The 12,735-nt window shown below is 40.5% G+C and overlaps 1 protein-coding gene across 1 annotated transcript in view; it reads left to right on the top strand.

Annotated features, from left to right (window-relative positions):
• TMX4 (thioredoxin related transmembrane protein 4) overlaps window positions 1-12,735 on the top strand; it is a 39,297-nt gene that overhangs the window by 14,506 nt on the left and 12,056 nt on the right. The window contains exons 3-5 of the mRNA XM_029221951.1: window positions 2,444-2,489; window positions 4,119-4,247; window positions 11,091-11,136. Of these exons, the coding sequence (XP_029077784.1) occupies window positions 2,444-2,489; window positions 4,119-4,247; window positions 11,091-11,136 (221 nt within the window). The remainder of the gene's footprint in view (window positions 1-2,443; window positions 2,490-4,118; window positions 4,248-11,090; window positions 11,137-12,735) is intronic.

Genomic DNA, 12,735 nt, shown 5'->3' with positions numbered 1-12,735 from the left:
ATTAGTGATGTTGAGTGGCTTTTCATGTGCCTCTTGGCCATCTGTATGTCTTCTTTGGAGAAATGCCTATTTAGGTCTCCTGCCCATTTTTGGATTGGGTTGTTTGTTTTTTTAATATTGAGCTGCATGAGCTGCTTGTACGTTTTGGAGATTAATCCTTTGTCCGTTGATTCATTTGCAAATATTTTCTCCCATTCTGAGGGTTGTCTTTTCGTTTTATGAACTACTTTTAAGATTTTGTATAATTTAATGTTTTATGAACTACTTTTAAGATTTATTTTTGGGCTTCCCTGGTGGCGCAGTGGTTGAGAGTCCACCTGCCAATGCAGGGGACACGGGTTCGTGCCCCGGTCCGGGAGGATCACACATGCTGTGGAGCAGTTAGGCCCGTGAGCCATGGCCGCTGAGCCTGCGCGTCCGGAGCCTGTGCTCCGCAATGGGAGAGGCCACAACAGTGAGAGGCCCGCGTACCACAAAAAAAAAAAAAAAAAAAAAAAAGATGTATTTATTTTTTATTTATTGCCATGGCCAATGATGACCAAGATCACATGAAGGATTTTAAGGAAAAAGTTAAAAGTACTGCTTTCAGTGATACCTAACATTTATTAGAAATCCTATTTATTCTGATAAAAATGAAATCTAAATAGAAACTTGAGGTAGCGATGGGATGCTATTTGTTCATTCTACTTTAAAAGGCCATATACACAAAGCATAATTCCTTAATACTGTAACTCCTTAGATAAAATTTTTGAATGGTCATAAGAATCTCTAGCTAGGAGAGAAATGAGATGAAACTGTTTGCAATAATTATTTTAAGCTTAAAGCATATAATAGTTTAGGATTACCAATGCTTTTTCCCCTAGTAATTTAGCATTGGAAATTTATTAAAAAATACCCTTGTTCCCCTGCTGGGCTGTATTTCCAAACAATGTTAGAGGTGAACATGCTTGTTAAATCCTCAGTGGACTTCTCAGGTCACATGTGTTTTTGCAACTGCCAGTACAACCTTTTTTTTTTTCCCCCCAGATGTACAATGATAAGTGTATGTAATAAATGTTTCTTTTTGTAAATTGATTTTTATTACCTTCAGAATACTATCTTTTCTTTTAAGTGCCATAGGGATGTTTTAGAGTCTTCTTTGTTTGATATCAGAAAAAAAATAGTAATTGTTTTTTTGGAAGACTCATCATTAATTAATAATTATTATACTGAATATAGGTTTAACTTATAGAATGGATATAAGCAAATTTCCTGTGTTATTAAAAGTAAAGCTTCAGTGTTTCAAATTGCAGGTGAGACAGGAGAGATGTAAAATTTGAGCCACTTTATTTGAATAGCTATTTGATTTTGTCCAGATTGTTCTTCAATGGGAAAAGCAGAAGTTTTGAGAAAGGTGAAAATAATGTCTCATTTTTCCATGCTGGCCAGAGATAGCCTTCAGCTTTGCTTTTCTTTGCCAGAACCAGGCTTACTCACTTTTGGTGCCCACATAAACATTATTTATTTGTAAACATTTAAAGAGCATTATGCTCATTACTCCTATATCATTCAGGTTTTTGTTGCATGCCCCTTAATATCATCAATCTCTGTTTGTAGTCATGGTTGTGATTATTTTGATTAAGTTTTTCCCTCTGCCACTAGACTGTACGCGTTTTTTGTTTATCTATATCTTGAATAGTTATCACAGTGCCCAGAACAAAGAAGGTGCTTAGTAAATATTTGCTGAGTGACTAAGGGTTTTCTTTATCTTTGTCTTCACATGTACCTGGCATAACAATTGATATGTAGTTAGTGTTCAGTAAAGGTTTGCCAAGAGAAATTGAAAAAAATCTATTTAATGTATATAGAATCCCTTGACAGTACTTGCAAATATTATAAATGTGCAAAGATTATACATAACTTATTTCGTATTCCTTATTATTTTTTAAATGTATGACTGATGTAATAATACCTATTATTATTTAGAGTCCTTTACTATGTGCTACACACTTGATATAATGATCCAATATAACTTCAGAACAATTCAGTTAGGCTTTTATATCCCCATTTTATAGATGAGGTAGCCAAGACTCAGAAAGGTTAAGTAATTTATCTAAGGACACAAAGCTAGTAAATGGAGAATTTAGTTGTTTAACCCAGATTGCATGTCTCTAATACCTATCCTTTCAGCCACCATATAATTCTAAGTATTACACAAGCCAGAAAACTCTAGTTTAACACATCAAAGATAAGCAAGTTGTATGTCATGACTAGAAAGTATTAGGTAAATAAAAATGGGTAAAAATTTATTTTAAAAAAATAGTAAATGTGATTCAGTAATGGGAAAGATTTTGCTAATGTGGTTGTAAGAACAAGCTCAAGGCTGTTTGTTCTTGCACCTTAAGTTAGATGCTTGGTTTAGTCTGAGTTTGACTTGTAACTTTTTTGTCTATGCTTCTTGTAGGTTTGAGTGGCCGCTTCTTTGTCACTACCCTCCCAGCATTTTTTCAGTAAGTTCAAATAATTTTCTGGTTTTACAAAGATTAGAAATCAGTAGATGTGTACCAGTATTCTAAGTTGTTTTCCATAACCGTCACTCATGCAGCTTAGCATTTGAAGGGAGAAAGACTGGTCTGCACTGAATGATAGTGATTAGAAGAGAGGGATGCTCAGGGTGCTGCAGAGAAAGGAACCTAATTTCAAGTAGCAAATAGGTGAGGAGGTCAAAGAAGATTTTTCTGATGATGTAAAAGATGGGATGATTCTTAATAGATAGGAAGGAATAGGTTAAGCAGGCAAGGTAGAGAAGGCCTTTCCAGATAGAGGATGTATCATGGAAAAGCCCGGGAGAAAAGGAGATAACCTTCAGAGAACTGTAACTAGTTCTCTGTGGCTGGCCCATAGGGTACAGCTGGATCATCCTGGGTGATGGGGCTAGAGAGGCTTAGGTAGTGAGAGGGGGGAAGGAGAAAGGGATGGATTCCGGAGATACGTAGGAGATGGGATCATTGGAACTGGTGATTGATTAGCCATAAGGAAGAAGGAGCCTGTGATGACTTACCAATGGGCCATTCTTAACTAGTGAAAGCTTTTGAGGAGCCGTTAGAATAAGGTGAAGTTCGGAAGATAGAGGCCAGAATAGAGAAGATAATGTGAAGGGTTTATGCTAATTCCAAATGGGGAAGTTTAGGTGATAGCTTGATTTCAGGATCTAAAGCTCTTAAGAAAGATCTAGGCTAGAGATACATACTGGGGTTTAGATAACAGTAGAAATATAGACAATGAGAAATAGATACATTGGGAAGAGAAGCAGGTCAAGGATAGAACCTGAGTTGACCACCATTAGGATATCTGCAAAGGGAAACAGGGAGTGTGGAAATGAGAAGGGATGGACAGAGTAGTAGGAAGAAGTCCAGAGAGCTCATGTCATAAAAGCCAAGGGAAGGGAGGCTCAGCAGTGGACAGTGCCAATGACCCACCCAGGAAAAATGGCAGAAAAGTGCTCCGTGGATACGGCACTTAAGAGTCATTGGAGACCTCTAATATGAGCAGTTTCCATGGAGTCATGGACGCAGGACCCCCGACTGCAGGAGTGTTGAATGAGTAATGTAAGAGGAGAAAATGGCAAGTGTAGACTCCTCCTCTAGGAAGCTTGACTGGCAAGAAAGCGAGAGGGAGGGAAGACGAAAGGCGTATGTGAGACTAAGAGGCATTTTGTTAATTTTCAGGGGAGGGACTTGGATGACATAGATTTGGAAATGTGGATACAATTTTTTAAAACTTGATAACAATTGCTGTTTTGCTGCTATAAGAGAAAAATCGGAATAATTGGTTGCAAAAATAATAAAAAGTAACTTGGCAGATTAGACAGTGCCAAGGACTTTGCTTATAGGCACAAATTGTGCAGTAATAAAATAGAATAATACTTTCTGTTTTGGAATTCCTCATTTGTACTAGATAAGTATTTATGCATGCTTTCTGACTTATACCTAACTATAACATTTCTTTTTCTTCATTTGAGCCAAGTTAAAATTCAGAGTGGAGTTCACATGTAAAACCAATAGTTATTTTGATTTTCATTGTCTGTAATACTTGATATTTTAATGGATTTATTTTCTATTTGTTTTTATAATTTACAGTGCAAAAGATGGGATATTCCGCCGTTACCGTGGCCCAGGAATCTATGAAGACCTGCAGAACTATATCTTAGAGAAGAAGTGGCAATCAGTTGAGCCTCTGACTGGCTGGAAATCCCCGGCTTCTCTAACGTAACTTGTTTTTTTAATGACAAGGTGTTATTAATAGAACAGATGGTCTCAAGTTAACAACCCATAGAACTTGACAGTCTACATTTTTCTTCATATTCACTTCTGGTTACCCAGACTACACATGCCTATGCTTGGCCCATGTTGTGTTTCTGGTTTTGTGACCCACATATGTTTCAGCTGGTTGTTAGGATACTGGGAATTAAGTACCCAGATTCAGGTGGGTTACAGAAATCCTCTCCTCTAACTTTTGCACCATGTCACCTGTTTTCTCTTTACAAAATATGGTGAACACCATTTACCATCCTTCCTTCTGTATAAATTATTCATAAGATAGAGGAGCAACTGTTTCTTGAATTATAGTTCATGAAGGAATTGCTCATGTATCCATGTGGAAAATAAGACTGATGGTGTCTTTGGCGGCCCAGCAGAATACTGCTGGGGTAACTTTTGGCCATAATGGCAAACTGTATAATGCTTGGTGAGACAGATAAGGCCAAGCCATAATAACTTTTTCACAGTTTTAATTTTGAATGAATTGTCATATTTGTAATTAATTTTATGTTAGTATATATAAGTGTAAGGACTATCCCTGCTGAAATAGGGTCAAATCATGCCATATTTCAGGAATAAGTAATCTGGTAGCATTTACAGGAAATACATGGCTTATTCTAAAAGCAGCTCATCTCTGGCATTTCATTCTGCAAATATGTGAGCACTGATTTTATGCAGGTACTGTTCCAAGTGCTAGATGTGCAGCAGTGAACAAGACAGATGTGACCCCTCTGCTCTCCTCGGGTGACTTAAAGTAAGACAGATTAAGAAAAAAACTAGGGATGTAAAGAATCATAGTCTAGATAAGGACTGTTCAGAAAAAAACAAAAAATAAACCTTTACTAAGTCAGGGACTAATTGTGGGAGCGTGGCCCTGCATTAGACATTAGATGGGGGCTAGGAGAGGTCGCTCTGAGGGGAGGACTGCAAGTGAGATTTAAAGACAGCATGGCCCAGCCAGGTGACGAGCAGGGGAGGAACATTCCCAGGAACGGGTATAGCATCCGCACAGGCCCCAAATCGGAAAGAGCTCCGTGTGTTGAGGAGCAGAAAGGTGGCCAGTGAAAGGGAGGGAGAGGAGTGTAAACTGAGAAAGCGAGGAGGGCAGGAAGCAGATCATGCAGGCCTGTGGCCAGTGAGGAGCTGGGATGTTTAGCAGCGCACGCGGTGAGCAGAGAGTGGAGAAGGCCATGTGGAGAGGTGAGACAGGTAGAAGGCTGTCTCAGAGTCTAGCCCAGGGATGGTGTCAGTGCAGATCAGGGTGGTGGCAGTGGGGATGGAGAGAATGGGTGGATCTAAAATATGTTTTAAACATCTGCCCCACATGCTGGAAGCCATCTCGCGCCGGTGGCAGCGTGCCTGCCACTCCACATCCCACCGCGCCGAGCCCCTGCAGGGGTCATCATGAGACAAGCTTGCCAAAATGGCCGCAGCCAGTTAAGGAGACTGAGGGAAATTTTGAGTCACTGGACCTTGCAGACCTTGCTAAAAAGCAGCCATGGTGGCGCAAGGTGTTTGGATAGGAATCTGGGCCTTCAGCCGAGAAGTATAGCGTGGCAACCCAGCTGTTAATTGGAGGTGTCACTGGATGGTGTATGGGTTTCATATTCCAGAAGGTTAGAAAGTGGGCTGGAAAAGGGACTGATCCACAGGATTTTTGAGACTTTATGAGTTCTGAGAATGTAGAAAACTTGGAATTAATTCTTAAACTTGCAGGTGATCCTTTGAAAAATGTATGTTTTTCAGACCTTCCTTTTAAAATGTTTGCCTTGGACTGGGGCACGAACCCGTGTCCCCTGCATCGGCAGGTGGACTCTCAACCACTGTGCCACCAGTGAAGCCCAAAGTGTTTGCCTTTTAACTTATCTTGGGAATGATGTATTGAATTTGGAAATTGTAGCTACCAGTAGATGTGTGGCATTTTTAGGAATTCATCCATTTCCATTTTTTTCCTTATTATATTCTGGTAGTATTTTAAGGCAACATGTTATTTTGCTTGTAACAAGTATGAATCATACACAAATCATAATGGTATGAGCCACTTTGTTCTATATTTTTGTACAAGAACTCAATTTTTTTTTCACTTTTTATTATGGAAACTTTCAAACATACATAAAAGTACAGAAAATAGTACAGTAACCCCCATGTACCCTTTACCCACCTATAATAATCATCAAATTATAGCTTTTTTAATCAATTGTTTTGAAAGAGATACCAAATGTGTCATTCTGTTAAAGGTAAGAACTCGTTTTAAAAATCATAAATACAATACCCTATTATTATACCCATCTGAACCCACCCAGACCAATGGAATGGGGGCTGCAAAACCTAACTGAAGTGCCTTGTGCCCCTTTGGGCTGCAGGTAGTGGGAGTGGTCTCTCTAGTGGGGTGGGGGTGGCCTTTATCCCCCTGTGATTATTGGTGATGACAAAAATTAGCAGGTTGCTCTAAGCTGCTTTGGGCGGGTTTCAATAGATAATAGACTGAAATAAGATTCTAACTTCTTCCTGAGGGACGTGGTTGAGGTCCGTATTGCAGGTTGGCCTCATCCTATTGCAGTGAGAATGGCCTTGAGTTTTGCCTGCTGAGCGGGGCCACCACTGGTGGCCGTGCAGAGTGGGTGCTGAGGTTGAACAGTGGCGGTGCTGTGATGCACATCACTGGTGGCATTTAGGAGAGCTCCCTCAGGCACTCAGGGGAGCCTCTAAATGGAGACACTGTTGCCAGCAGCTTTGCCTCAGGTGAAGTGAGAGAGATTTCCCCCAAAGAGCAGCTACCACCCCTCCATGCCAAACTGAGATACCAGGACCAGGCAACTGCACCCATGGATGCTCTGTTTCCTTGTGATTGGCAAGACCTCTTTAATGAGGCATGCATTTTTCTCCAGTACCCAGAATCCAATAATGTGCTGGGCCTCCTTAGTGATGGGGACTGAAGACACAGCAGCTTTTCTTTGACTGACAGAGGGATTAAGCGTTTTCAGTCATCACTTTGACCGTGTTCAGGTTTCAGCTCCCCTTGCTCGGGGCTTCCCTTCCTGTAGTTTGGCCTGGCCTGGAGAACCTCTGACAGCTGGTGGCTGGAGTGCCTGTGAGACTTTTCCCTCTTTTCACTCCTCACCCCAGAGCTCCTTCTATCCCCTCCTGGCATCCCTGCCACTCTGGGCCACCCTTTGACCCAGCCTCCCTCCTTGTGATGGACCAGGTAAGATGGGAGCTGTAATGCAGAGAGGGAGAGGGATCCAGTGGCACTTTCACTTTCCGGCTGCTGCCCACTCAGGGCCAACAAATAGATTCTCATGTCTTCAGTCTTGCTGAGGCTCTGTATCCGCATTGTTGACATGGTTTGAGCTTGAGCAGTCCCATTGTCATGAGCATCACTGTCATTGTTATAACATACAAACAAGGCTTTCCTCCCGCTGTCCACCTGGGCCACTTGTCTGCTCCCACCTCTCACCACTCAGCTTCAGGGACATTCATCAGTAGGCAGGGGGCCAGGGGTGGGGATGGGGGAAGGAGGCGCCTGACTGTCACACCTGGCCTGCCAGCTGGGTGAGAGCCCTCCTTACTGGACCTGGCAGGACACAGGACACAATTAAAAGGTGAATCTTACATAATTCTAGCTAACATACCCTTGGGTTGGGTGCTTGTGGTTTTGAAGTGTGTAACTGTTATAAAGATGCTCTCTCCATCATCCTTTTGTGTGACTTTTGCAGAAAGATGGACATGACTGATGGTTGGGCTCTTACTTGAAACTTTTACTTTTGTGTAGTTTGGGAAATGCAGTAAATTTCTGGTTGAAAAAAATGGCTTAGGGATAGATTTGAAATATCTGAGTATCATTAGTATTTCATGATGATGTCAGTTTCTTCTCTGAGGGAAACTTACTTAAGGCCACTTTTGGACCCCGTAGGCAAAATTAGGCTGCTGCCGTCTCTGCTCCCTCCACCAAATTATCAGCTTCATTTCTTTGTCGTGGATTCCAGGTCTGGGCCCTTCTTAATCACTTATACAATATTAGTGTGATCTCTTTGAGAATTGGGCAGAAAACATGCCTTATTCTGGACTCGATTTCCCAAAAATCATGCAGTGTGGCTTAACGTCTGTGATGTTGGATTCTTCTTAAGGAATTATGAGTTTCAAGAGCACTAGTTTTCTAGTGAAAACTGACAGTGTTGCACTTTCTTCACATTTTCAGAGAACTGTAAAGTCAGCTTATTGATTCGCCAAAACTCTACCTTTCTGAATTTGAAGTGGTAAGAAGTGCCATTACTATGATTGAGAGCAGTGGTTTGCATCCTTGCTTGTCCAGGGGAATCACCTGTGGACTTTTGAAAACTACTGGCCCCTGGCTGCCATCCTAGAGACTCTGATTACATGGGTACTGGTGGGGCAGCCTCGTGTTCCTGTGGAGCAGCCAAAGTTGGGAACCACTACAGACTTGGAAGCTGGTGCTAATAAAATTATAGTTCTGCTGTTAACAAGTGACTGCTGAACAGGCCTTTAAAGCCTTTTAAATTAAGTGCCATACAACTTCAGATGCCTTCCGAATACCAAACATAAGTATAATATTACAGTTTATTAAATGTTATAGGAATCGTGTGGAGTGGATGCATGAAAGTAGCATGATGGCCGACCAGGGCCATTGTCATCAATACTTGTAAAACTCTTGGGCAGAAGATTGTGGGGTAATGGGTATTTGTATGGTGCCAACATATCACCCCACAAATGACCTACCCATTACCAAGGGAAAACTGCATTTCCACTGGAGAGGTCTGTCTCAATCACTGGTTAACCAAGTGATTAAACTTAGCATCACTCAGAGCCCACTTACAGCAGGCTTTTTAGTCTCTAAATGGAAGATGAGATCATATTTTTCACTTTCCCAGCTCTTCCCTGAAGACTGAGATTCAGTGCTAATCATGGCCCCTAATAAATAAAAAACACTTGGCAAATGTTAAGCTTTGATGCTTCTTTTGTTTCCCTGTATGTCATAATAATAGCTAAGAAGAATAAGATTGAAATCAATGTCTGCTAATAGATGTTGAATTAAACTGAGACAGGACTGAGTTTAAAGATAGGAAGGAACAATTGTTTGAAGCTTTAGGAGCCCTAAAGAAAGGAGTATACCTGGAGAAAAAAAATAAAGCAGTCTGAAACTTGAGTAGTTAACTCAATAGAAATAACTGTGTAATAAAGCAAAGGAAAGCATTCTCTTTGATCATGTAGTGATTGCTAATGTGAATCCAACACCACTATCGATTGATACTTTTAAATGAAATTTAAATTTTTATATGATGTAAATATAGTTGTAAAATGTTTTAATAATTGTTTTACTATTAAAATAAAATATGTTTTAAAGGTAGACTTTGCTCAGGTGAAGGAGAGGGAAGATTCATACACACACACACACACACAACTCCTTGGTTTCTGGTTTGAGAATTTGATGGTCTTGGTACCAGTTACTGATTTGAGCAAGAGAAAATCAAGGGTTCAGTGTTGGACATGTAAAGTTTGAGATGCAGACTTCTTTGTAGAGCTGCCAAGTTGGATGCATGGAGCTGGGTCTCCATGGAGAATTCAGGAACACAAATACAAGGCATATAGATGGTATTTAAAGTTTTAGAAGGAAGGGGATCACCTAGAGAGAGAGAAAAAGAAAAGTGCTTGGGCCTGAGCCACAGGACACTCCAAAGTTAAGAAGTTGGGTAGAGAAGGAGTCAGCAAAAGGAAATTGAAAATGAGTACCGGTGAGGCAGGAGGACAGGCGAGGGTACACAGTTTCCTAGAAGCCAAGTAAAAGGTGCGCAAGAAGGAGGGAATAGTCACTCGTGTCCCATGTTACCAAGGGGTTAAGAGAGATCAAGTCAGATAGAGACATTGAGTGAAGCAATGCGATGTCATTGTGGCCTTGACAAGGAGTGATAGTGCAGTAGTGATGGAAGCCAGATTTGAATGGGTTAAAGATACGGTGAGGAAGAAGCAGCAGCAAGCGTAGGCTTCTCTTTGGAGAAGTTTGTGAAGCTAAGCTGGAGGGCCGTCTGAGGTCCAGTGATGCTCTTTTCAAAAGATGAGAGAGGGTAGAACCTGTTTTCGTGCAGATGAAAATGATCCAGCAGAGAGGAAGAAATTACTGATGCAGGAAATGGGATGACAGGAAAAACCAAGTCATTAGCAAGACAGAAGGGATGGGGTGCAAGGCACGAGTTGAGGGTTTGGACTGTGCTCAGGCAGGTAGCCTTTCTCTGTTGCAATAGGAGAAGGTGGATGCAGTTGTACACCAGGCTCAGATTTGCTGCTGGGAAGATAAGAGAGATCACATAATGGCTTCTGGTTTCACAGTGACAGACAAGGAGTGTTTGTTAGCTGAGAGTGGATGGGGAGGGGAGGGTGTGTAAAGTTTGAAGGGAGAGAAAAGGATAGGAGCTATCATCTCAGGTAAGAGCCTAAAAGATTACAGTGGGACTGGGCCGTATTGAGTGCTCGCTGAGGTTTGTGACTGTGAGGGGAGATCGTGATTTTTCCCCAGAGACATTCAGCTGCTCAGGGTTAGGGATTTCGCCAGGCATGCACCATGCAGGGAGAAAGGATCAGGGACTTGACCGTATTTACAGAAGAGTAATTCAGATGGTGACCATGGGGTCTAAGCTCTATAAGGATGGAAATGAATCCAGGAGAGAGGACAATGTATTGCAAGAAGTGGAGGAGTAGTCCTTGTGACTTGAATCTTGTGTTTGTTTGTTTTTTAATACCATACATCACCAGTGGTTCTCCTTCTCTTTATGTTTTTAGGATGTCTGGAATGGCTGGTCTTTTTAGCATCTCTGGCAAGATATGGGTGAGTAAATATGCCCTTTATTATTATATTGGCAGAGGGTTCTTTTTAAGAGTGAAACGGTAGCTTCTAAATAATTGGAAAATAAACACTTATAAATGGTTTTATAATTTCCGTTTTCTTTTTAAGTCACAGAACTACTCTTACATGGGGTCACAGTGGAAATGTGTCTTTGTGTCCTTGTAAGGACATAAATTGGACAGAGACCTGTAACTACTGTGTCAAAGTCATATTTTCTTAGATCGGTAATGAATCCTTTTAACAAAGCTGAAAGGGCTTATGTGGTTTCTCTTCATCTTATTTTCCCATTGTTGTAATCTCCCTACAGATCAAATATTTGTCAGGGATCAGCCAACTTGTGTGTGGGCTGGGCCACCCTTTTTGGTAAATAAAGTTTTGTTGGAACACAGTCACATGCACTTATTACTTGTATTCTGTAACTGCTTTCACACTACAGTGGTAGAGATGGGTAGTTGTGATGGAGATCATATGGCCCACAAGCCTAAAATATTTATGATGTGGCCCTTTAAGGAAGAGAGCCCCTGATATGTGTGATTGTATCATTTCACTGAGTCCTTTCAGTGGCTTAGAACTTATTTAGGTTAAAATGTTGAACTGTTACATAATCTTGAATGTATCACATAAGCTTTTGCTCCTCTTTACATGTAGGGTGAACTAATAAATCCTACCAGATTTGACAAAATTGCTGTGAAGTTAAATATATATCCTTAAAGTATTTCAAAAGATCTTTAGAAGTGAGTCCCTCCCTATATTTGTCTTTTCTAAGCTATGATTATAGGTCATGCATCATATTTGGAACTTAATATTCAGGGAGCTCATGAAGACTCTCTGTTTTTCATGCATTTACTGTATGTTTAGGGAAATTTAAGAACAAATTTTTGTGTCCTAGTTTCTCAGTTGTATTATATTTCCTGCCTTGTGAGATACCTACTTTAGGTTTTTTTTGTTTAATTTTTAAAACAGAAAGCAAATTGGTAACTTAGATTCAGTCTTTTTTTGGTTAAGATTTGTTAACTGGTTTTTTTGGCATTTGTATATCATATTAAACAATAACTAGCGTTTTTCCCTTTTCAGATAGTTTGAGTTTCATATGGTTTTCTTCTGATATTTTCGTAATATTGGCAAGAAGTTTATTCAAAGGTTGAGAATTATGAATTGCAAACCAGGAACTGAGAGTAAGGGATTCAGCCTATTGCAGTATTTTGACACTAAAGGTTGATGGAGTCATATATTCTGATAGCTATCTGAAAACCTTATAGCCATATAATGCCTAATCCAAGAGGATAATTTAATAAGTGTGAGGAATCATCATCAAGATCTTAGCACAGAATCTATTATAACTGCAGGTCAAGAGATGAATTTGTTCTGAGGGTTAAGAAGAGCTTAGATGGAAGCTGATTGTGACCTTCACACATTGTTAAAGAGTAGTTTTATTTTCAAAGGTAGTACCAGGGAAAATAAATGATTGCTCAGACCTCTTATAGCTTGACTGATAAACAAGGAGTTGCAGTTTTTCATCATGTCATGCAAATGATGACAATATGTGGCATTTGGAGCACATCAAGGCCAGGAGTTGATGTT

The sequence above is a fragment of the Monodon monoceros genome, unplaced genomic scaffold (assembly GCF_005190385.1).
Source record: "Monodon monoceros isolate NGI ecotype Baffin Bay Population unplaced genomic scaffold, NGI_Narwhal_1 Super_Scaffold_13, whole genome shotgun sequence".
Lineage (NCBI taxonomy): Eukaryota > Metazoa > Chordata > Mammalia > Artiodactyla > Monodontidae > Monodon > Monodon monoceros.
Note: the sequence above shows the minus strand (reverse complement) of the source record. Positions and strands in the feature narration are given on the sequence as shown.